General features: G+C 40.8%; 1 protein-coding gene across 1 annotated transcript; it reads right to left on the minus strand.

The window, feature by feature from the left end:
* Window positions 1-8281: 8281 nt before the first annotated feature.
* On the minus strand, window positions 8282-24807 carry LOC139326877 (nuclear factor of activated T-cells, cytoplasmic 3-like). Its single transcript, XM_070956623.1, has 7 exons — window positions 24611-24807; window positions 22313-22485; window positions 19960-20100; window positions 17933-17988; window positions 16996-17122; window positions 14581-15636; window positions 8282-8726 (listed from the first exon to the last, which is right to left on the minus strand). The coding sequence occupies exons 1-7, from the start codon at window positions 24772-24774 to the stop codon at window positions 8611-8613; spliced, it is 1833 nt and encodes a 610-aa protein (XP_070812724.1). The 5' UTR covers window positions 24775-24807; the 3' UTR covers window positions 8282-8610.
* Window positions 24808-25676: the final 869 nt, after the last annotated feature.

A 25676-nucleotide genomic window follows, 5' to 3' on the forward strand; every position in this document is an offset into this window, starting at 1 on the left:
TCTCTTTAGCTTCTTGCAATTGAAACCAGCATTGCAAATAAGAACATATTTTTTTGGGAGGGGGGGTTACTGGTAATTTAATTAGCACACAGCACGTATAGTATGTGCTGCACTGGCTATCGGCAAACTGAATTCCAGCACAAAGTCTGATATAGCAAAAGAGCTTTTTCACATGAACCATAGGCAGTTGATACAATCGCCAAACTAATCTTTGGAGAGGCAATTGGGTCTGGTGGTTAAGGCATGGGATTACAAATCGGGAGATGGTGAGTTCTAGTCCTGCCTTAGGCACGAAAAGTGGCTGGGTGACTTTGGGCCAATCGCCAGGAGACAGTGAGTTCTACTCCCGCCTTAGGCATGAAAGGTGGCTGGATGATTTTGGGCCAATCGCCAGGAAATGGTGAGTTCTAGACCTGCCTTAGGCATGAAAGCTAGCTGGGTGGCTTTGAGCCAGCTTTAATTTAATGGGGACTAAATCTTATTAAATAGAATAGGTGCACACTCTTCATTGTAAAATAGGGTTGCCTATTTGACAAAATTGCCCATTCTAAGATATTCAGTCCTCTGCTTGGGATCCACTGTATTACACAATGGATACAAGCTACTGTTGCTTGGGGATCATCTGTTCTACCAACAGACGGCTAGCTGATGGTATCTTTTATTTGAAGTGTCCTGCCTTGGCCCATTTGAAAACTCGAGAATCTGAAGACACCCAGTTCCCACCATGGGCTATGATGCAATTCTAGCTACTGTATGTCATTCTTTACAAAAGGGTATCTTATTTGCCAGGCAAATCTTAATGCAAAACCATGTTTTTAAAGCGATAGGCAGACTTCTGCAATGTCCACATCTCACCACTAGATGTCCCCTTCATACTGGATCTCTCAAATACTGGGCTGATCTAACCTATAACTAGAACAGATCAATAGGATTCTGGTACACGGGCTGAAGCAATGGACTTGCAATTACAGTTCAACTCGCCCAATCTTCTTTGCAGCCTTGGCACAGGCAAGCAATTGTCGGGGATAATTTTTTCCCAAATTCCCATGGATTTAAAAGAGCGTTTCTCCATGTTGGCAATTTTAAGATGTGTGGATATCAACTCCCAAAATTCCCCAGCCAATGCTGGGAGTTTGAAGTCCACACATCTTAAAAAGTTGCCAAGGTTGGATAGCCCTGCTTTGAAATGAAAAAGCCGCTCCTGGGTTTTCCCACAGCTTTCTTCATCACAAGGTGGAAAAAGTTGACTTCCAAGAAATTTTCCCAACCTGCTAGCCTAGCTTACTTCCCCCAGGCTGACCAAGTCTGAACAGCTGTTCTGAGATCAACCAGTTAGCATGATGCTTTCCTCTGCTAGGGACGCAGTGGTTCAGTGGCTAAGATGCTGAGCTTGTCAATCGAAAGGTTCAGCGGTTTGAATCCCTAGCGCCGCGTAACAGGGTGAGCTCCTGTTACTTGTCCCAGCTTCTGCCCAACCTAACAGTTCGAAAGCACGTAAAAAATGCAAGTAGAAAAATAGGAACCACCTTTGACGGGAAGATAACAGCGTTCCATGCGCCTTTGGCGTTGAGTCATGCCGGCCACATGACCACGGAGACGTCTTTGGACAGCGCTGGCTCTTTGGCTTTGAAATGGAGATGAGCACTGCCCCCTAGAGTCGGGAACGACTAGCCCATACGTGCGAGGGGATCCTTTACCTTTACCTCCTCTGCTACGACAACTTTGTGTAGCCACATTGACCGGTAGGAATAACATAGGGAAGAAGATTAAAATCCTTCAACCGAGAAGCAGAAAAAGGAAATTAATCTCCTGGATACTCTTTCTGAAAGCAAGCTCCTACTTTTCTGTCAACTTCTTTGCTTGCAAATAGGAAGAAAGGCAGACGTGACAGCCTTCCAGATGGCTGTCTCACTTCCACAATCCTTCAGGCACATTTGCTCTGAATCCCACTACTCTCCGCAATCTGTTGAGGGATTCCATCACAGACAAGGAGTGAATTCCCCGGAATTTGTAAGAATGGCGGGACCTGACAGTTGCCACTGACCTAAATAACGCAGCTGCTTGCAGCTGCTAAAATAAGCCTCTTCGCTTCTATTCTATTTTTTTAAAAACAAATCTTTTTTTAAAACCCCTATTTTAAGACGACTATCTTTAAAGTGTCACAGGCAGCAGCGGCACCTAGCTGTTCTCAAAAAGCTAAGTAGGGTCAGCTCTGGTTAGGAATGGAATGGGAGGCCACCAGAAAGAGCGAAACCCGAGGTGGGGCAGCCAAGAAAAGCACATTGGTGTGTCCACATAGGCACTTGGGAGCTCAGCTCAGCTCGAAGGCTCTTGGTTATTCATCGTATTCACATAGATATTAGATAAAACTGGGTCTCTCATCCTAAAATTGTACCCCCAGCAAGATCAAACTCAGGTGCAGCTCTTTTCAGAAGGTGGAAAGACTTGTGGACTTCAATTCTCAGAATTCCCCAGCCAGCATGCCAAGTTTGGAGACCCCCGGATTAAAGGACAGATAACAACTCAAAACTCTAGCTCACTCTTTTTTTTAACTACACCCCCTTATTAATATAAAAACATGGTGCCCAAATCAAGAATAAGAATAAGCCAGTTTTCTATGATGACTCTTAGCCTTAATTATTTCATGCAAGTTGAGGATGGGAGAATTTGTGATGCAACATACTTGGTAGACTCACAATTCAAAGCAGCCACAGGATATTAAGGCTCCAATTCAACTCTGATCCATCACGAATCTAAAATTGAAGTTCCCCATCTAAATTCCTGGGAGTAAATCTTATTGATTGCTATGGGACATTCTTTTTGGACCGTTGCCTTCTGGCAGAAGATACAGAACAATTAAAACTCAGACCACACGTTTTCTGAATAGTTTTTATCCCAGAGCTATAATTGCACTCAACAATGAACTAAAGGGCCACCACCAGTGAGCTGTTGGACAGCATTACTTGGTCTGTTGTGTAGATGTTTGGGTGGTTAGGGGTGGGGAATTGTGGTGGGTGGGAGTGTGTTTGGGGATTATTATGTGTGTTGGACCTGGTCTTTGGGTCTTAAGTGAATTTCATTGTATGGGTATACTGTGTACACACGTACAATGACAATAAAGTTATTATTATTCCAGAATCAAAATCCACAGGAGTGGGCTATTATGTGCCCTCCCCTCCATGACCTTTTAAAAAACACACAGAATTTTTTATTGACCAAGAGTGATTTGGACACACAAGGAATTTGTCTCTGGTGCGTAAGTTCTCAGTGTACACACAAAGTGGTAAGTCATAGATCGTAAGTCATAAGATACAATCATAATCGTAAGATACAAACAAGAAGTGATAAATCGTAAGATACCACTAATAGAAGGTAGCAGGAAAGATGAGAAGGCGAGAAAGATAAGAAGATGACGTATATCTTATTTGAATTACAGAGCTGGATCATAAGATTCATGAAGAAGTTATGCAAATTATCTTAAGCATGTCAAAAAGCTACATTTGTTAATTTCACCTGGCCCCCACAGCTCTATGAACAAAGTAGTTATACTTATATAACCAGTGCATTCTCTTAAAAGAGACCCAACTACAAAATCTATCATATCAGAGGCCAATAGTAAGGCTTCAGTCATATCTGAAAGCAAAAAAATCTGATTTTAAAAAAGCCTCGGCTAAGTTGTTTTTATTCATCTCCAGAAAATAGAAAAGTCCTGCTTAATGGAAAGCGCTATTAAATAGACTCTGCAGATACCTGATATCCATACAGAATAAAACTTAAGAGGGGACTCAGAAACTTAAATTAATTTAGGATTGTAGAGCTAAAATATATAAATCCAGTCCTTGGAAAATAATAGCATAGCAGTCCAAAGATCTCACCAATCACTGTTTTTTCTACTCGGCTGATTATAAAGAAAAATTACTCAGGCCCAATATGCCTGTTCTGAGAATAGGAATTTTATAACGCCTGATTATATCAATTTTTCTGAAACAATGCCAGAGACGAAACCCACAACCTTCTGAATGAAGAATACGCACATTTTGAGCAAATGTATGGATTCTTGCAAAATAGACCATTTATGGAGCAAATCCTTTTTTTCTAACTTTTGCAATGGAAGTTAAAGGACTGGTGTCAAGTCCACTTACAATCAACCACAAAGACACATTAAAAGAAGACAAAGTCTTGTATCATTTTAGGTCTGCTAAAAAATGGCATGACTACTACTGTACATCTAATGATTTTACTCTCTTCTCCTCACTCTTCCGAACTAATGAGTACAGATAAATAAAGACACAGACTCTTATATGCATTTTCTTTTTTATTTCAACACTATGATTCAAGAGCCTATAATGCTTTTTCCCTTTGTACTTCTGCATGTAGCACTGCAATCATAACTTACAAAAGGTTTAATACACAAATGTACATGAAATTACAATACAAGGCTCTGTAAACATCTAGAATGTAACTTTTAGTCTTAAATCATTATTGTCCCAAACTGTTAAATAGAAAATTTCAATTTGAACAATCTTCAAACCTCAAGGAATGACATTCATTCTATGTATCAAAAATAGAGTTTCCCGCCCCACCCCAAGATTTGTTTGCATCCAAGCAATTGTTTTCTCTTTTATTCTTTGGTTTACAATGGATGGCAATTCCATTTTCTAATGAAGCGTTTATTAGAAGGAGCGCCAAATTGTGGTCAAACTTTGGTTAAACCAAAACGACTTTCAAAACGGGCAATATATATATATATAAATACAATGTATATAGATATAGTTATATATACATATATATATCACCTCCTTTGGGTTACAAAAGCCTCCACTCTTTCTTTATGAAAGCTACCATTTGAACGCTTTCCATAACATTTATTAAAAAAAACCTGGGTGCCAGCATAGAAAGCAATTGTAAATTTGGAGAGGCAACATAGATGCCAGTTGCAGGCAGAAAATTGTAAATTGCATAGTCTAACGGAGATCATGTGCTTTTATCTCTATTACATTACACAAAATTAACAGTCTTACCTAAAGCATCACACAAGCCAAAAGTGTGTGTGTGTGTGTGTGTGTGTGTGTGTGTGTGTGTGTGTGTGTGTATATATATATATATATATATATATATATATATATATATATATATATATATATATATATAAAGACCCTTGTATTGAAGCTTTTACAAGGCAAAAAAACCCCCACCGTTATCATACTCAATTTCTATAAGTTTTGCTTTAAATAGGAAAGCGTTTCTATGTCTACAGGCATCGGGTATTTCAAGGCAACAGAAGGTTGAAGACAATCCACATCTCCCTCAGCATCGGCAAGAGGTTCATCTCGCCAACCAGGGAGGAGGTGCTCACACTGCAGTGCTCCGTGGATTGCTCACTTAGTGCATAGTAACTCGGGACTGTTTGGGTGCCCACATGTTAGGTACAAATACAAATTCACACTAGCCGGGAGAACTTTAAGGGAGAAGAGGGGATACCCATCACTCATCTCAGAGCATAAGAAAAACTCTGAAACTTCACACCTGTCGATCTTCACATCTGACCCACTCTGTCTGAGACAACGGAGATAGCCGTGAACAAAGGAATGCAAGAATCGTTAAGGGAATCACAACTTAACTTTGGGACGGAAGAGGGGTTGGGAAAGAAACTCAAAGTAATTCCACCTTGATTCTCTGGGTATAAGGGGGGAAGTTCCTCCAGGCTTTCAAGACCATTATGATACCCTCTCCAACAATAAAGGAGAGTTCCTTGGAAGTCTGTTTCCTCACCTGGCCCACGTTTGGAGGCCTGACACATTTTAAGGGTTGAAAACTGTCAAAGAGACCCTGGTGATAAGCACAGAGAAGACACTAAAAGGACTGCTGAAAAAGGAATGGAGTACTCCGACATATAACTAGCCATACTTTACTCGGCATACAATGAGTTGCATCTGTTGAACAGGAGACAGGTTTACTTCCATAGAAACCATAACATTTGAGGTGGCAATTGTTTGGTTTTGAAAGTTCACACGTGGCCATTTTGGTTACTGTAGGCTGGACAATCGAAAGGATTGTCGTTTTGGATTGTATGGGATCTCTGAAATGAAGATAAAGAAATCCACCGTGGTGGGGAGATGAGCAAGGAAAGGAAGAGGATGCTGCCTCAATTTAGGAGTGACATGTCCACTTGATCCAACACTGAAGACAGCAAGTAGAATGAAGAACTGTTCCTTGCCATCTTAAAAAGTGATAATCTTTTTTTAAAAAACAAACAAACATTCGTTTCAGCCATCATCTTTGTGGGGTCCTTGGGGCTCTCTGAGCTTGTTTGTTTTCTTGCAGACGTTTCGCTACCAGAGTAGATAACATTATCAGTGCGTGGTGATGTTACCTAGTTTGGTAATGCAACGTCTGCTACAAAACAAACAAGCTCAGAGAGCATCAAGGACCCCACAGTTCAACCCTGAGCTACAAATATTCTTCTCTAACGGCATCGCCTTTGTATTTTGAAGAGTCAAAACTGTGCGATTAAAAAACACAAGATAAATGGTTCCAGGAACCCTCGAATACGAATGATTTTAGTGCTTGAATTTATTTTAGGTAGCTGTCTTCTGAACTGTGCAAACACATCTAAATCTCCTTTGATTTACTTCATCCTGAGATAGTAGGGTTAGTTGTAGACTAAGCAGTAAATGCAGCCTGCAGATAATTACAGTTAAGCAGCCCTCTTAATAACTAAATTGTGGTTTAGAGTTGCCTATATTCTTTTTATTAAAAAAGTGGAGACTGCTGAAAAGCCAAGATGCTTGCTGCATGAAGGCAGATACTTCACCCTCTATCAGCCCGTTGCCAGTAGCATGATGCTACAAAGCCTATCTTGTTCCTATCAGTTAAGACTTAGGTAGCTATAAAAATTAGCTAAACAGTGACAGAAAAACAGTACGCCAACTATCTTAACCAACTAAGAGCCACGGTGGCGCAGTGGTTACAGTGCAGTCCTGCAGGCTACTTCTGCTGACTGCCGGCTGCCTGCAATTTGGCAGTTCGAATCTCACCAGGCTTAAGGTGGACTCAGCCTTCCATCCTTTTAAGGTGGGTAAAATGAGGATCCAGATTGTGGGGGCAAGAGGCTGACTCTGTAAACCGCTTAGAGAGGGCTGTAAAGCAGTATATAAGTCTAAGTGCTGTTAACCCTTATGGTTCTCAAAAACTCCTTGTAAATTACCTTTTCATTTTGCAGCCTCCTGATCCATTGGCTTATCTAAACTCAAAACATCTTGATTTCTATTTTACATTTTTCTCATTTAGTAGAAATTCTCATCCGCCATGGTTGGCTTTTGTATCTCTCCTGTTTCGAATCAGAGATAGAGCCCACCCGCCCACCCCAAAATCACACCGTGGGAAATATTAACCTAACATACATAGGTGGTCACAGGCAGCTTCACTCTGAGCGGTCACCATGCAGAGGTGTCCCTGTTCAGTGAGCTGCCTTGGTCAGCACTGTGAAGTCCATCTCTTACAGTAACAGGGCTTAGCTACATTCCTTTTGCTATACCAAGTTAATTTCTTAAGAGGATGAAAAAACAGTTGGATCGCTAAATCATGAAGAAAAGGTTTTAAGAAGCTCATATAAATGCCAACATACATTTTCAGACACATCTAACAGGAAAAAAAAAAAAGAATAGACCGTGTGAAGTTCTCTACCTGAGAAATCTCAAGAACAGCAGTTTTACAGTTTGAACAAATCGGATCAAAAGGACTCCATGTGGAACATAGTCCCCCCAAAAAAATTGTATAATGGCTTCGTTAAAAATGAGCACATCTATAAATCGTTTTGAACAAGTGCTTCTGTTTAGAATAGGTCTGTGCTAGCAAAGGTACGAAGGTATAAAAGTCAGGTTTTGGAATGTCGTTTCTATCCCAATCTTTCCATGATGGAATGGTCTCTTTGCAGCCTACCAACATTTTTTCGGTGTCTCGAGAACACAGATCTATATTTGGCTTTGCTTCCTAAAGCTCCAAAGAAAATGGTAATCATTATTCATACGTAAGAAGACTTCCAAAGGCATTGGCTTCAGATGATAGATACTTCTGTGCCTTTGAAAGAGAGTACTATTATAATATTATTATTATTATTATTATTATTTTAAAAAACTGTTTTAAACCACATATGCTTAAAGGCTCTTCAAAAAGACCGTCCAAAAGGTATACAAATTTTTATTACAATCTTAGTTATCCCTCCTAAAGAAAAGCAGCATATAAAGATGGTGTTTTTTTAAAAAAAAAAAAATTACCCACATTCAGTAACTGTGCATATTGAGAGCAAAACTACGTTTCTCCGTATAATTAAGCACTTAATATAAAAGAATTATGTTAAATGCACGACAAGCAAAGCTCATTGGTATTTTACTCAAGGTTAGAGTATCTTGGGTCACTTCTTGGTGTCCATTTTTATAAAGTAATTTTTTTTCTTTTCTTTACAGCATCCTAAAAAAATCTAGAACTCAACCTGTTTCCTGTCACCACGCTGTTTCCCGCTCTCCTAGAACAGCTCTGTAGGGATCCAGTGTCCAGGATCATCAAGGCCACGTAATCGGAAGCACAGTAGATCTAAAGAGGGACATAACATTATTCAGAGGGAAAATGCAAGGCTTCCTGGGTCTCTCCAGGTTTCCGCAGGACAGCAGCTCCTGTTCCGCGGGACGCAGAGATCTGCGGCATGTCTCTTCCAATGATTTCCGTCACTACATCAGAAAAGGAGAGAAGGATCAATATGTTTTTATGTCTTCCATAAACGTCGGTTTCTGAATAATCCATATTTGGACCCTTGCAATACTGGTTACTTCCAAACAGGTTGTTCAGACATTGACTGCAATTCGCTTTTCATGCATCTGTCCCTGAAGATCATACAAAATCTTAAACTGACTCACCATGCAGCACAGGGGTGAAATTCGACCGGATCAGGCGAACCAGTAGGGACAATTTGAATCAGTTCGCCAAACCAGTAAAAATCACCCCTGGTTGGCCCCACCCATGCCCGCCCGCCACTCACCTCTTCCAGCTGCTTGCTTGGCCCTTCTGGCCTGTCCCTTTAAGACAGTCCCTGGGAGGGAGGGGGCCGGGGGGACCATAAAGTGGGGGGGGGACAATAAAGGGAGCAGCAGCTCCGCTGTGAATGGAGGGAGAAAAGTTTGGACTATCTCTGCCACAGCATTCACTGTGAGCCCTTCTTGTGCTCATACACACATTTTTTCCCACTGGGTTCTGTGGGCGTGGCTTGGTGGGGGGGTCATGTGACTGAGCGGGCATGGGCGTGAGTGACATCGAGTTGACCATGCCCACTCAGTCACAGGACCACCATCACCAAGCCACGCCCACAGAACCGGTAGGGGGAAAAATCAAATGCACTGATGCAGCATATACATTGAATAAATAAATACAATGCAGCAGCCCAGGGAGTGACGGGCACAACTAGGTTAGTCCCTGTAGTATCGTTATTCCTGGAGCTACATCAGCTGCCATTTGGCTTCGGGCTACAATTTCAGGGGGCAATTATCACCTTTAAAGCCCTGGGTGGCTCAGAACCTACTGAACTTCAAGACAGCCTGCTCCAAAATGCCAATTCTGAAAGATCTGGCTGCAAGGTCTTCTCACCCCTAAGAAATTCCATCATAAGAGACTCCATAACATGGCCTTCTCCATGCATACAGATTACCCCACTGAGCTTCCATAGAAAAGTAACAACTTTTGGAAGAGGGTATTTTGAAGGTGCTAAGGTTGGGATCTGCCCCAGTTAAACAGCACTTTTATGGCTTAAAGAAATAATCTTTGAGTTATATCCAGTCACTTAATAACAGTTCGAAGCTACACCAGATCTTCAAATCAAGAAGTAAGAGTCCAGGCAAAACATTTCAAAATTGGTGGTTGAGAAGATGCTGCAAAACTGACCTGCTCACAAAACAACTAGAGTTAGGTAAATTTTCCTCTTTCACTGTCATTCTTTAAAAGCCATTATCCAAACCTAGTTAGGGATACGAAAAAAACTCGTAAAAAAACTAAGTATTGACAAGAAGCAAGAAGCATGGCTATTTCAGGTTGGAGAAATGTCATCTGTATGTTCAGCTCAGTACTGGGTTTCAAATCCCATCGCTACCAGTTTGCTCATGGGCGCTCGTGCGCGTGATGCTTCCGGACAGGAAGGGCGGAACCTCTCACCGCCACTACCAATTGGCCCGATCCAGGGTGAACCGGTAGCAACTGGTTCAGCTCCTCTTCTCCCCTCCTTTTCACAAGATCGTCTAGTCGACTGAAAACTAACCGTTTCCATAAACATTTGAGGCAGCCAAAACATTTAGTAACTTACATTTAGTAGCTTTCTTTTTAAAAGCGTATCACCACTGCTCATTGTTTGTAACTTACATATGCAATTGAGAAATGGCTCGTCTCAAGAGGGGTCAGTTCTCTCTCCAGCTGCAACGCCTCTTAGCAGAGTGGATTTGATTTAAAACAAGTCTATTTAAATCACGATTTAAATCGTGATTTAAATCAGTAGTAAAAAGGCTTGACTGAAATCAACTCGGTTTAAATCATAATTTTTAAAGAGCAACTGTTATCTCTGTCCTGCAGCGGCTCCACCTCTGACCTGCTGCTGACTCACCGACAGTCCGAACACTGCAGAATATACAGCCTCATGCTACACAACTAAGCTCCATTTCATGCTGAATAAACTAATTTATTAATGTATCTTAAATAGAAAACTACCTTTAGATAGATTTTTACTCCAAAAGCATTTTATTACAATAAATTTGATAAACATAAAAAAAAATCTGATTTAAATTTTTAAAAAATCAGATTTACATCAAAACAATTCCTTTTTTTTTTTAATCATTGATTTTTATCCATCCTGCCCCTTAACCATCAGATGCAGACAACCAACAGTGAGGTCTCCTGGGAACATCTCCCAAAATAGATGTGGACAACACTCTGAGCTGTGCAGCACATATGATTACATTCCCTATCCTGAACCCTCTTCTGCCTCTGCTTAGTTATCACTGATCCCAAACACTTGGCAACACCTAGGAGAAAGATTTTGTTCTCTGGAAGACTTCAAAGGACTGATAGCTTTGTGATTTTAAAAGGGTCACATCTGTATTTGCCAAGCTCAGGATTTAGAAGAAACTCTGTTTCTCATCTTATCTTTTTGGCCTTTCCTAAATTTCCTGGGACGTGGTGGCTCAGAGGCTAAGACGCTGAGCTTGTCGATTGAAAGTTCGGCAGTTCAGCAGTTCGAATCCCTAGTGCCGCATAACGGGGTGAGCTCCCGTGACTTGTCCCAGCTTCTGCTAACCTAGCAGTTCGAAAGCACGTAAAAATGCAGGTAGAAAAATAGGGACCACCTTTGGTGGGAAGGTAACAGCATTCCGTGCATGTTTGGCATTGAGTCATGCCGGCCACATGACCACGGAGACGTCCTCAGACAGCGCTGGCTCTTCGGCTTTGAAAAGGAGATGAGCACCGCCCCCTAGAGTCGGGAACGACTAGCACATATGTGCGAGGGGAACCTTTACCTTTTTAAGTTTCCTGGACCACAAGCTAATTTCCTTTTAGTCTAGTTCCACCATCTTAAATCTTCCTTAAAATCGTATGAATCTTTCAGTCCAGATGCATGAAAACATTGAAGTGGTATGTAAGTCTAAGTGCTAGTGGTATTCTCAAACTGAACTCACTCAACAAAGGCTTGTCCATACAAAAATCTAACCGCCCACACAATGCAAAGACAGGAAGATGCAAAGTGGTGCAGGGTGAAAGCCTGAAATTTCTTCCACTCAAAAAAGTCTTTTGAGGAAAAAAAACAAAATATGCCCAAAGAGCCCAGAAATACAAAGAGCTAATCTATTAGGTGGGATTCCTGAATTCTACTTGCAGGCTATGCTGCCTTGAAATTTATTCTATTTGCACACACTTGAACACTTGAGGTGTTAATGTGTTCTTGGCAGAGTTTGGTATCAGTGATGAGCTTTCAGGAGCTCCACCGTACATAACGGATCACATGACATATTCTTCTGGGATTAAGTGTCTTTGTTTGGGGTTTATGATACGTCGTTGATGTCTCCATCCGATACCAATATTAATTTTCTTTTTCTCTTCACAACTCCTATCCCTATGGAGTTGCAACCCAACTCTGAAAGGCTGCTGCTAATCTGAATTTGGATCAATGTTGTTATATTATACAACACGCTATTTACTGCAAAATATTCAACCGGATTGATTTCAGGCGGAGTTTTTTTTTTTAAAAAAAAAAACCAAAACAAAACACCGATATGTCTTCAGTTGGTTTTAGTTTTCTCTTGCAAGAAGAAGGGGGGAGGGGCGGGGAAGCAAGTGCTATAAAATTAACCGTGTGAAGATTAAAGCCTTCACTGCATTTTTAACGTCCACTTTCCACTGAAGGCATCTTGCAAACTCCATGCCTTCTTAGTCGTGCATCCACGTCGGTCTTTATAAATTATGTGCATTTTTTAAACCCCAAAGAGAAACGGGGCTTATAAATAGTTCTTCCACTAGAAGTGAACCAGCTATCTTGGGAAACATTTGAACTGTGACCTCTGCTGCCAAACTGGAGAGCTGTTTTTCTTTTTTCTTTTTCTTTTTAAATGCTGGAGCATGTCTCACAAATCCAGAAAAACATGTTTGGCGAAAACCTGGTAAATATGACCTTGCCCGGGAGAAAGACAAAACCAACAGCTATTCAAGTTTGCTGCTCACTTCTTGTCCCCCAACCAATTAGGAGAAAGGAAAAAGCAGGGCTGTGGTTTTGGAGTCTAGTATCTTGCTAATAAATATAGCAGGGAAACTTAAATGGCATTGTAAATATATAGTAACACCACATGAATAAGTACCGGGCAGATATAGAGGCTTATTTTGAAAAGAAAATATAATCAGATGGGTATGGCTGAAGCTGGAAGGAGGATCTCAGAACTGGGAGGTTTATATTGCGTGCGTGATCCAATTTTCCCTTAAATAATATCTTCTTTTCTGCACAAACAAACAGAAAAGAAAGGGAGTGTATATATATATATATATATAAAAATGCACGCATCTACCCAGAACTCTTTATCAAAGAAATCTAGGAAAGATGGGAGGAAAACGCTAAAAACGATGAAACTGTAATCATGTACTAATCAAAAAACACAGGTGTTTAAACAATTTAACCAAAACATTTAACCAAGCCACAACAGCAGCAATGGGGGATTTTAATCAGTTTGTTACCTAAACAGAGACTATGAAGGCGTCATACTACATTCATATCCTGCGTAATACTGGTTGTACCAGGCAGAAGCTGGACTGAATGATCTTTGGCATGTCTTCTCATTCCCATCATAAGACTGTAAGCCACAATGAGTTAAGTTGTTTGATTTTGCCTTGTCATGTGAGGATGGACCCCATGCTATGGTTTCTAACCATGACCCATGACGATGACATCAAGCAGAAAGCTTGCCAATGGTTAAACATGATGACATATTTGTTAAGTCAACCAGATGCAGCACTTTGAACTAACTTTGGAATGAGATTTCTTTTCCCCTCTAGGAAATTATTTATTCAGTCATAGTCATAACAAGGACTTCAACCACTCCAGGTAATCATCAGAAGGTCACTGGATCACCAGGTCCCAAAGAAGGAACAATGGCACAGGCACACACAGAACACCTGTCAAAAATACTTTAAACCAATGTTTCTGAAACTTGGCAACTTGAAGGTGTTCCTAAATAGCCAAAGGAAAATGTTATTTGACAACTAATTAATAAAGCATCATAGATGGAAGTCCTTACCCAATCTTTCTCAAGCTTCATATTTGTATTCTTCACAACAACAACAAAAAGATGGCACATGCTCATTCACAAATGACTGAGAATGGATGTAATGGGCATAACTGACAGTACAAATCACAGATCATATCCATCACAGATGGGCCACTGAATGAATATATCTGGGGTTGCTCTTCCTGAATTCTTGCTATTTTGTTGATATTAGCTGAATAGTTGTCCCAAGGGTTCTTTTATTTTAAAGGCAACTGGACTTTCTGATTTTTCTTTTAAGACATTTCGCTTCTCATCCAAGAAGCTTCTTCTTCGTTTCTATCTGAGTTCAGGCAAGGACAACTTTAAGAAAGATTGTGACCAGTCCCCTAACAATGAAATAAACAATGGTCTTTCCAATAATGATAATGTATGGCTATGAAAGCTAGGCACTAAGAAAGAGTAAGAGAAAGAAGATAAATATATTTGAACAATTTGGATTTGGATATACTTATTCTACTAAAAGTACTCTATAAACAAAATAGAACAATTTTAAAAGATTGTCCAACGTATTTTTATACAAGTCCGATGTGCACCAAATTTTAAATGGGGAAGGACATTCCTATAGTCACACAATGTTCAAGTGTTCTACATTCCCAGATGAACAAGATATTACAGTGGTCTGGAAAATAGGACACACACATATACAGTATATATGGGATCCATGATAATCCTTCCTTATATGGTGCTTCTGAAAGTACTAAGCTATTTAACCATATTCTCCTAACATAGCATCACTTACCATCATCTAAAGTGATGTCTTCCAATCCCATTGTCTGAAAATTTAACTCTTGATCTTCTGGTTCAGGCTTAATATTAACAGTTGACCCTTCTGATGGAAATGGAGATGTGTCACATATGTTATGATGCAGCAAAGATGAAGCTGTAGCGATTCCTCCCAAACCTGGGCTATGCTCCTGTGGGGACTGTTGCCCAGGCTGACTGATAGAGGCTGGAGGAGGAGATGAGGCAGATCCCGAGCTAGAAAGATGGTAAGGTAGAGGTTGCAACTGTGGCGAAGATGGCCCAGATCGAGGTGAATGGACTAAAGAATGAGAAGATTTGGGGGATGATGATGAGGAGGAATTACCTGGATTTGAAGAATAAGTCATTGGCTGCAACTGTGTGGAAGGGTGTCCAAGGGACTGAGTCACTGCAGAAGAGACAGGACTTTGCTGAGGATCGGGACAATGGTATCGCATGGATTGCAAATGAGGCGAGGAGTGTCTCGATTGAGCTAGGTGTGCTGAAGTAAGTCCTCCTGTTGCAACGGAAGTTGACACGGAACATGAACTCGAAGAATGATATGGGATTGGTGGCAGAGACTGGCAGCTGAGGTTTATCAGTGGAGGTACAGGTGCGTCTTGCTGAAATGACATTGCCTCATATCCTTGACTAGAAGAGGCAGGATCCATGGGAAGACCAGACTGTCCATTAAACATAACATTAGGTTGCATAGACTGGTAGGAAGGCCCCACAGAAGTCGCTGCTGTGACCTGAAAAGACGGATGGACTACAGCTGAAGACAAAACAGGATGCTGCTCTTCCCCCGGACTAATGTTTCTGCCTTGTATGTGTGACAACTGAGTTACTGTTGAGGATACCATGGATGTGAAGGGCGACTGTATGGGGCAGACAAGGTTCCTGGAGGAAGGAGGAAGTAAACTATCGTGTGAAAGCCCTGGATCAGGTGAAGGCAACTGGGTTTGGACAGGAGACAGTCCTTTACAGTGAGTCAGGGACAATGATGGGACCGAAGACAAATCCATTTCATCTCTGTTCTCTTGTTTCAATACAACTGCGTAACAAGAAAACAAGAATCAGCTAAAATTCACAGATGAAATGATAAACATCAGAACTCTAAATTGAATAAAGAGCTGTTCTACCCCCACATCAAAACTAGCATGTACATGAATGGCAGTGAATATACATGGAAAATGCAGTTAACCTTGGAAAGTTATGATATGAAATATACTCGCTTATTCTGGGATAGTGCAGATAAGGGTTTTCTCATTATAGCAACGGGAATTAAAGAGTAAAATTCAAGAATTGAGAATTTTGAGTTTGAGTTGAGTCTCATTCAAAGAGAAGTTTAGAATCTATGATTCCTATTGGTCCTGAATGTTCATTTTCTGACATGGTTCCAGGGGTGAAATCTAGCCGGTTCTAACAGGTTCTGGAGAACCGGTAGCAGAAATTTTGAGTAGTTCAGAGAACCAGCAAATACCACCTCTGGCTGGTCCCAGAATAGGGTAGGAATGGAGATTTTGCAATATCCTTCCCCTGCCACGTCCACCAAGCCATGCCCACATGACCGGTAGGGACAATTTTTGAATTTCACCCCTGATGGTTCATAAGAGAACTGAGAACCACAATACATAGGCTATCATGGCTTATTATGGCTCAAAGAATGCATCAAAAACCTTCAGCTCCATGGAGCTGAAGACTTTTCTTATTTCTAATGTTCAAACAATAATTTATTCACTCAGAATAAGTATTAGAATATGCAAAGTTGCATTTTTCCTCATTTGCAGTCCTAGTTAGAAACTTGAAAGTAAACAGAAATACTTTTTTTTTAGTTTTTTTATCCTATCTTTATTAATTTATTTCATAAGTAACTCAAGGAAGCAACGTACATAATACTCCTTCCTCCTTCTATTTTCTCCATAACAACAGTTCTCTGAGGTGGGCTGGGCTGAGTGAAAAGTCACCTAGCTAGCTTTCATGCCTAAGGCAGAACTAGAACTCATTGTCTCCTGGTTTCTAGCCTAGTGCCTTAAAAAAAACAAAACAGGTCAATTGATGCTAAATTAAAAACTTCTTAGCTGTCAGGAAAAGCATTGAAAAATTCCTCGTTAAATATTTTTTTCTCCATTTCATGCCTAATTTTCTATGTTAACTGAAGCCGTTTCTCTCAAGTGTCTCTGCTGGGCGAAGACTGAGTCAAAACTGGGGAACTGCCAGACAAGGGAGGCGTGTCCAGAAGATTGACAGGCTCAGTTTCCGGGCAGAGAAGCAGAGTTAACACCAATTCCTTGGATTCTCTACTCAGCACACTGGAGAATAACTAACATTTCTCAGAATCTGGGCAATGGATTAGAGACATTTGAAAGAAAAGGCCATTATCACTCATGATTTCTTTGCCAATAATCAGTACCTGGAGTATATGTAAAACGCTGAGCCTGGCTTTTTTTCCTTTTGCCGTTGCAAACATAGAACTGTACATGGACAGCTGCTGTAATTGCTTTGTTGTGATATGGAGGAACTTCAAGAATGAGCGCAGCCTGTGTAAAAATGAATAAAATGATAGAAAAAGACCAGGTGTGTCTCGGAAGGCTTTTTTTCATCATCTTCATTAGACCTGATAAATTACATGCTCTATTTCCTGAAGCAATTTTTTTAAAGATAAGGAACAGAGATTCTCAGTGGTGACACTTTTCTACAAGCCACTTTTCCTAAGAATGAGTGGCAGGATATTTGAGTTTTCTGCCTATGAGTCCTATTTCAAAAGGGAAGATGCCTCAGGAAGCAGTTGTCTTAAGTGGAGAACGATGCTTTTGTTGTAGAATATTTACATATGCTAGAATACTTACATAGAATATTTATATGTCCTAATCATTATAATTTTCCAAAATGTTAGCTTACTAAACTAACATCTGCACCCTTGGTGCTGAAGACATCAATGGAGAAAGGGGAAAGAGTTGGCACTTCAATTGCTGAAAAAAGTTTTACTTCTAGGTTCCCAAGTTTGTGAATCAAATCTGGCAGCTGCTGTAACTTTCTTGTATTATTTATATTCTTCCTCTTCTTTCCTTTCCCGCAATCCCTACGTTATTAGTGTTTACTTTCTGCACATCATTTCGCCCTTTCTAGTCTCTCAAGACTGAAGGTTAATTTTTTCTATTTAATATTACATCACTCACCACTTTAGCATTCCTCCCCTATAAATCTGGCTCAAATTCTGCTACTATTTTTGCATATTTGATATAAGTGCTAAGAAAAAAAAATAGCTGCCTACGTTATGTTTAGTTTTCCACCAAGATCTTTACAGAAATCCACAAAATAATTTTGTGCTTTAAAAAAATTAATCTCACCTCTTGACTCCTATCTCTAATTATTTTGCCTTCCACTTCCCACTGGGGCCGTCCATCTACAAAGACAAAGATTTCGGATCAGGTATCAGCTCGTTCTAAAGTAATTCAATTATTAAATATATACAAAACACACAGTGTACAATCTTAATAGTTTTCATTTGACTTTTAAGACTTTATTCATTGTAGACATGTTAAATATTTGGCCATGCAATACCTACCTTGTTCAAAGATAACTGGCCAGAGGGAATTGAGCTTTGATTAATTAACCCCAAATGAGAAGTGAACTATGGATAAAGTGAGTTTTGAATTATTTGTTTTAAGAAGGGAGGAAAATGATGTTCTGGGTAAAGATATTTGCATAATTCATAGGATAGTTGCTGTTGCACATGTGTGAAACATGAAATTGAATATTCATAGGTAGAAAGATTTGGGCTGTTTCATGGGCCACCAGAATCAAATCAGAAGCTGGAGAAAAATCTGAGCAAAATGTAGCACTAGATACTGCATTTACAAGTATATTATATTAATTTATATCCTATGTTTCTATTTAAATGAATATTTAAGGCACTATGCAGAAAGCTAAAAGAAATAAAATACCTACCAGATAAAAGGCTTGGAAAAAACATTATTTACAGTTTTTAAAAAAAAAAATTAAAAAGGGAGGGAAACTCGAGATTCATTCCATTGCTCAACAGAGCAATGATAGTCTTGATAGTACAAGGGTTTAGTGCACCCTGTTATTAACACAGCTGCCTGCAATTTCTGCTGGTTCGAATCTCTCCAAGGCTCAAGGTTGACTCAGCCTTCCATCCTTTCTAAGGTAGGTGAAATGAGGACCCAGTTTGTGGGGGCAATAAGCTGACTTTGTATAAAATATACAAAAGAATGAAGGCTATTGCTTAAAGCATTGTAAGCCGCCCTGAGTCTCCGGAGAAGGGCGGCATATAAATCAAATTAAAAAAAAAAAAAAAAAACAGAAAAAGATTTCTCCCTCCATGAATATGATTGGCCCTAACTCTACAAATTTTTCAAGTCAAAGAGAAGTTAAATCTGCCCAGTTTAATCAAGCAATAAGAAGAAATGAATCTACAGACAGCAGTCCTTCCTGCTGCACAGGTTGTGTCCTATCGTGAAATCTACAAACTGAAAAATAACCCAGACTAACAAGGCAAGCAGATTCTTATAATCTACCCTAACACTGGAATCCAAAGTCATCGGGATCTGATTAATTTCCTCTGCAAACGATATGCAAATGAGAAGGCGTCACTGACTGCTCTGGCACTAAACTGCGATAAAAGAAATGCTGCCTATTGCAAATGTGATCATTTTCTGCAAAGAAGCAGAAGTGGAGTAGAGGACTAAAAACTGAAATGACAACAGTTTCCAGTGCTGTAGAAGAGAACCTCAAATAGATTTCACCCTATGTTTGATCTGAGCCATCTTGAAAAGTCCTCAACTTATACTTGCACCATCAGTTCCACAGTTAAAAATGGGGCTGATCTGGCCTTATGATAGGGGTCAGCTCTGGAGCCGCATGTGGCTCTTTCATCCCTCTGCTGTGGCTCCGTTGCCGGTCGGTTTCACAATGGATAGGACTTTCGGTTAGGACAGGTAGAGGAAAAAGGATGCTGCGCTAGGAGGAGACTCTATGGTGGGGGAACCGGACTTCCGGTCGGCTCCAGAATTGAAGGGGGGGGGCTTCCGGTTAGGACCTTTGTGGCTCTTTGAGTGTTTAAGGTTGCCGACCCCTTCCTATGAGAAGAGAGTGCTTACAAGCAATAATGCCAACTGGGTATACTAGCAGTGTACTTAAATACAGATTCCTACATTTTTCTCCACTGACTTACATTTTCTTGGACAGGCAGACTCTCTCAAGATTCTTTTGAATTCAAACAGAATTTGCACTTGCATCTCAGGGTAAAAGGACACTGTGTAGGCAACGTGACTGAATGCAGCATAGGCACTCCGTTATGTTCCTTCAGCCCCAGAAATAAACCTTTTCTGTCCATTGAAACAGATTGACTTACCTTGCCCCTTTTCCAGAAATAAAATTTTCGATTCTGGAAGGAAGTTACAGCCTGTAACCATCATTTCATGACCTCCGTTGACGGAGCAACTGCTGATGCTGTATTTCTCTATCTGAGGAAGTTCCTGAGCTGATCTCTGAGCTTTATGAAAGAGAAATACAAAAATGCATTAGAACATACACACATCATGTGATTCTTATCATGTTTTCTTCCCTGCCTTCTCTGTTTTTATTTCACATATGCAACACATTTCCCTATGTTTACTTGAACTATAGTTTAATCTGTTAACTAAAAAAAAAATTCTGAATTGCTTGGCACACCATTAACTAACCACACAGGCTGGATTTGCTAAACACCCTAGACCAGTCAAACTCAAGGCCTGATCTGGACCGTAGGGTGCTTAGCTCTGGCCCACCGGGACACCCTGGAAACAGCAAAGGACCGACCAGCTACCAGAGAAAACAAGGCTCGGGAGGGCTGCATGCAGCAGGAAGCCATTGCAGCCAAAAACGGAGTCGGGAGCCCGTTTTCGCTGGCAGAGTGCTCGGGCCACCGCAGGCACCCGACACGAGTGACATCAAGCTGGCCATGCCCATTCTGGCCCTCCCACCCCCTCCCCCAAAGTCAAACACAACACTGATGTAGCCCTCAATGAAATTGAGTTTGACACCCCTGCCCTAGTCTAAAATGTGTCTTGTGAGTGCAGTAACTTGGTTGCAACATTTTTATATCCCTGTATCATTCGTTTCAAAACTCTTTCAGAGCCTTGATGGTACAGTGGTTAATGCACCCTGTTATTAACACAGCTGCCTGCAATTTCTGCTGGTTCGAATCTCTCCAAGGCTCAAGGTTGACTCAGCCTTCCATCCTTTCTAAGGTAGGTGAAATGAGGACCCAGTTTGTGGGGGCAATAAGCTGACTTTGTATAAAAAAAATATATATACAAAAGAATGAAGGCTATTGCTTAACACATTGTAAGCCGCCCTGAGTCTCCGGAGAAGGGCGGCATATAAATCAAATTAAAAAAAATAAAAAAATAAAAAAAAAAGAATCATTAGAAGATGGGCTCCAGCACGAGTCTGAAAGCTCAGAAGACAAAACCAACCCAGACTGGATCCTGCAAAATTACCCTGGGACGCTTATATTCGTCTCCATTCGTGAAAATCATTATGCTCCATCCAATTTAACTGTGAAATTACAACCAATGCTAAGCATAACTTAATGCTGCTGCTTTTGTGTCGGAAGCAATGAGGCACTTCCAGGTTGAAAGGGTTAACCTGTGACATCACCGTTGCCCGGGGGATGTCCAGTAGGAGGCATCTTTCATGTCCCCTTTAATGAGCCCACCAAAGTGGTACTTATTTATCTACTCACATTTGCTCCTTTTGAACAGCTAGGTGGGCAGGAGCTGGAGCAAATGACGGGAACTCACCCCATTACACAGCAGCACTCGGGTCTCGAATGTGAGCTTGCTGATTGTCATCACTTACTTAATATAATATGTAACTTTGGCTATTGATATGGGCTACAAACTCTTAATAAATACTGGTGCAATCAAAGTATAATTTTATAGAAAATGAAATATATTTATAAGCTTTCAGAAGCTGTAGAAAGACTTCCACGTGCACACGCGCGCACACACACACACACACTTATTCACATTTTGATCATGAAAAGGGGTTTGATCTAGCAATAGCAATAGCACTTAGACTTATATACTGCTTCATAGTGCTTTACAGCCCTCTCTAAGCAGTTCACAGAGTCAGCCTATTGCCCCCCACAATCTGGGTCTTCATTTTACCAACCTCGGAAGGATGGAAGGCTGAGTCACCCTTGAGCCAGTGAGATTTGAACTGCCGAACTGCAGCTAGCAGTCAGCTGAAGTAGCCTGCAGTGCTGCACTCTAACCACTGCGCCACCTCGGCTCTTAAAGCAGTTCCATAAAAATTTCCAACATTTTTGTTCAGCATACATCCTAATCTTTCCTTCTAATCAAAGCTGCTGATAATGTGCCCAAATATAAAAGTTATTAAGTTCCAATCACCTCTTAAGATACCAGAGACCTCTAAATATTAAATATAATGCCATAACAATTCATTTACCAGTTACAGCAAATAAAGCATTTCATGATTAGTAGCATTTGACAAAAAGAAGAGATTAAAACTACCTGTCTCAGAAGCAAAGCTGGCAGACGAATATATCAGAATAAGTAAAGGGAGCTTTCTAAAAGTCCTAGCGCAAGAAGGTAAAAAGCTGCCTCAATGCAATATTTCTTATGAAGTACAAGCTTAATTCCTGAAATATTTATGGATATAAATATTTCCCACGCCAGCCAAAAAATGAGCAAACTTACAGCATTCAACTGGTATAGAGGCAACTTGAAGGGACAAGACCTTCCCGCTAGGCTGTGGGATATGGACACGAAATACGAGCCTCACTCTTGTGTTTTTTCTTCCAATATCCGTCTCCCCCTTCCGAAGCTCTATGTCTGAATTGCGGAGTTTCAGAATACCTGCACAGTCAATGCTGGAGAAAACAGAAGACATAAACCAAGTAATTACAGATGCATTTTTCTTGTCTGAATATCTGCAAACACAGCAGCCACTCATTTATAACAATAGCAATAGCACTTAAGACGAATATACCGCTTCATAGTGCTTCATAGGCCGCGGTGGCTCAGTGGTTAAGACACGGAGCTTGTCGATCGAAAGGTTGGCAGTTCAGCGGTTTGAATCCCTAGGGCTGCGTAACGAGGTGAGCCCTCGTTACTTGTTCCAGCTTCTGCCAACTTAGCAGTTCGAAAGCACGTAAAAAAATGCAAGTAGAAAAATAGGGACCACCTTTGGTGGGAAGGTAACAGCGTTCCATGCGCCTTTGGCATTGAGTCATGCCGACCACATGACCACGGAGACGTCTTTGGAGAGCACTGGCTCTTCGGCTTTGAAATGGAGATAAGCACCGCCCCCTAGAGTCGGGAACAACTAGCACATATGTTCAAGGGGAACCTTTACCTTTAGTGCTTGATAGCTCTTTCTGAGAGGTTTCTGAGAGGCAATGTCAGCCTATTGCCCTCAACAATCTGAGTCCTCATTTTACAGACCTCGGAAGCATGGAATGCTGAGTCAACCCTGAGCCAGTCAGGATCGAACTCCATGTTGCGGCAGAGTTAGCCTGCAATACAGCATTCTAACCACTGTGACACCAGGGCTCCTTATCATGTTAAGACTGCAAACTAGACTTTGTACCTTTGTACTAGAACAAGTGGGAAAGTATTTATTTTGTGTGCAGCAATGGAGCTGTGGGATGGCAAAAACCACAGCAAGCTGCTGACAATACAAGCAATCATATAAATTCTGCTTGGTTCCTAGCCGTAGAGATCATCAGACATAGCACAATGCTGCAGGTTGGGCAGAGAAAAAGTGAAAAAGGCACGTCTCCAGGAGTGATCTGAAAGGATCGTGACTATAAATGACTGACAGAAGTTAACAGCTGTGAAGTCTGCAAAGTAATTCTCTTGAAAACCACGTCTAGCAAAAATGGATCACTTCGTACAACAGCAGATCACCAGTTTTCAGGGACCATTTTTTAAAATTAAAAAAAAAACATATATAATAAACGGACTCTTCCTGGGTCAGTCAGTGGCAGATGTGCAGTGTTCCTAGTCATCAAAAGCATTGCGTGCAGTGTCATAAAACCCTCTCATTTCACATCCTCCTTCTACACGAATGAAGGCAAATGAGGAAGAGGGAGGAAGTCTCCCTCGTCCTCATTCAAGCAAACCATCACTTAACAACACCTGCAAATACAGCCATGTTTGTGCCAACAAGAGGCAGAAGGGAGGAGTGGGAGTGGAAAATAAAGGTTGAAAGAACAGAATTGAGACAGCCAAATGTGTTTTGGGAAACCACCGAGACTACATTGAAATAAATCCATTTTAGCCTACTTTGCTGATGTTAGTACTTCACCACCTCAGAGACAATACATTTTGCCTTATTTGGAACAGACCTGACATTTTTTTAGAATCAACATTAGTTCAAGGATAACAGACAAATATTAATGTGTGTGTGTGTGAGAGAGAGAGGGGGGGGGGGGAGAGAGAGAGAGAGAGAGAGAGAGAGAGGGAGAGAGAGAGAGAGAGAGGGAGGGAGAGAGAGAGAGCACAGAGGAGTTGTTACGAATGTGTCTGAAGGTCAGTGAAGAGTTGCTTCAGATAGTTGTAAATACTCAAACACAAACAAAAGCTAAGACCTTTTGTATATACTCTTTGTGAATGTTCCTGTGGATGTGTCTGTGTGTGTCTCGGTATGTGCATACACAAGCATGTACATATATTTACACCGATATAAAGCAACTCATTCCAGGATACAAAAGCCATCTGCAGCTGCAGAATCTTATTCGTACTGCATCATGAAACACTTGCACTCCAGGTGTCAGCCAGCCGTTTTTGTTCTCTTAGTGTGTCCACTTCAAACCGGAAGAATCACATCCCAAACAGATGTTGCAATGAGCTGCACTCGGAAGTTGATATATGAAGATTATAGTATAATATACTTTTTTTAAAAAAAAATACCGCATATCCTGAAACCCACAAAAGCCTATGAATTCTGGGATACAACGTATTGAATTTGCTAGGCAGAATCCTCGGACCTACCTGGCAGTCATGTTGTTTTCAGGTAAAAGAGGAATTTCCAAAACCTTTGTGCTGGCAAGGATTATTTCTTGACTTGCCGTGGCAACAGTTTTTCCTGTGATTCTGTGCACTTGGTAAAAAGCATGTGGCCGTAAATAACGATCATCTGCTGTCCCAATAAACATCTGAAGATTTACAGGTTTTTCATTGTAACCTAGGAGCTGATAAGAAACCAAAAATACTGTTAAAAATTAACGATTAGCTTTTCAGAGTGAAAGTGTTAAAACTGCAGACATGATTTCAGATACAGATGCATATTTGCAGCATATTTGTTTTCCCCAAAAATAGCTCACAAGCATATGATGCCTATAATAAAAATTAAAAATGGCAAACCTTACAATCAAACCACTCTGCTGCAGAGTGGCTTTAAAATTGTGTCACAAAAATAATTTACTATTATATAGTTTCCTTTTCTAAAATAACTTTTTTGATTTTGACCTCATTCAAATCTCAGAGGTGCTTTTTCAGGAGGCAACTGGATTCTCGTGTTTTTCTTTGGAAGGCGTTTCGCTTCTCATCCAAGAAGCTTCTTCAGCTCTGACAGGATAGTGGGGAATGTATAGTGGGGAACTCTGAAAACTTCTCAGAGCTGAAGAAGCTTCTTGGATGAGAAGTGAAACATCTTCAGAACAAAAACATAAAAGTCCAGTTGCCCCCTGAAAAAGCACCTTTGGGACAACCATGACTTGGATGATCTACAGACCTCATTCAAAGTGTTAATTTTTACCTAGAGCCGTCCTAGAATTAGACAGATATTTCCTGTCAATGAGAATGATTAATCAGTAGAACAGTTTGCCTCCAGTAATTGTGGATGCTCCATCACTGAAGGTTTTTAAGAAGAGATGGGGCGTTGGTCTTACCTGAGACGCACCTTCTCGTTGGGTGGAGACAGCAGCCAGGATGGGTGTGGTCATCTGTTAGGCCGATAGACTGAGCCCATCAATTTTGCTAAGTCCCGCCCTTGTTGCCGGGCGAACCCAGCTTTTGGCGAGGGCAAGAAGACAGGCTCGGCGTGTGGGACACAAAG

Source organism: Pituophis catenifer, unplaced genomic scaffold, assembly GCF_029215685.1.
Source record: "Pituophis catenifer annectens isolate HBS135680 unplaced genomic scaffold, rPitCat1.0.hap2 SCAF_228, whole genome shotgun sequence".
Classification (NCBI taxonomy): Eukaryota; Metazoa; Chordata; class Lepidosauria; order Squamata; family Colubridae; genus Pituophis; species Pituophis catenifer.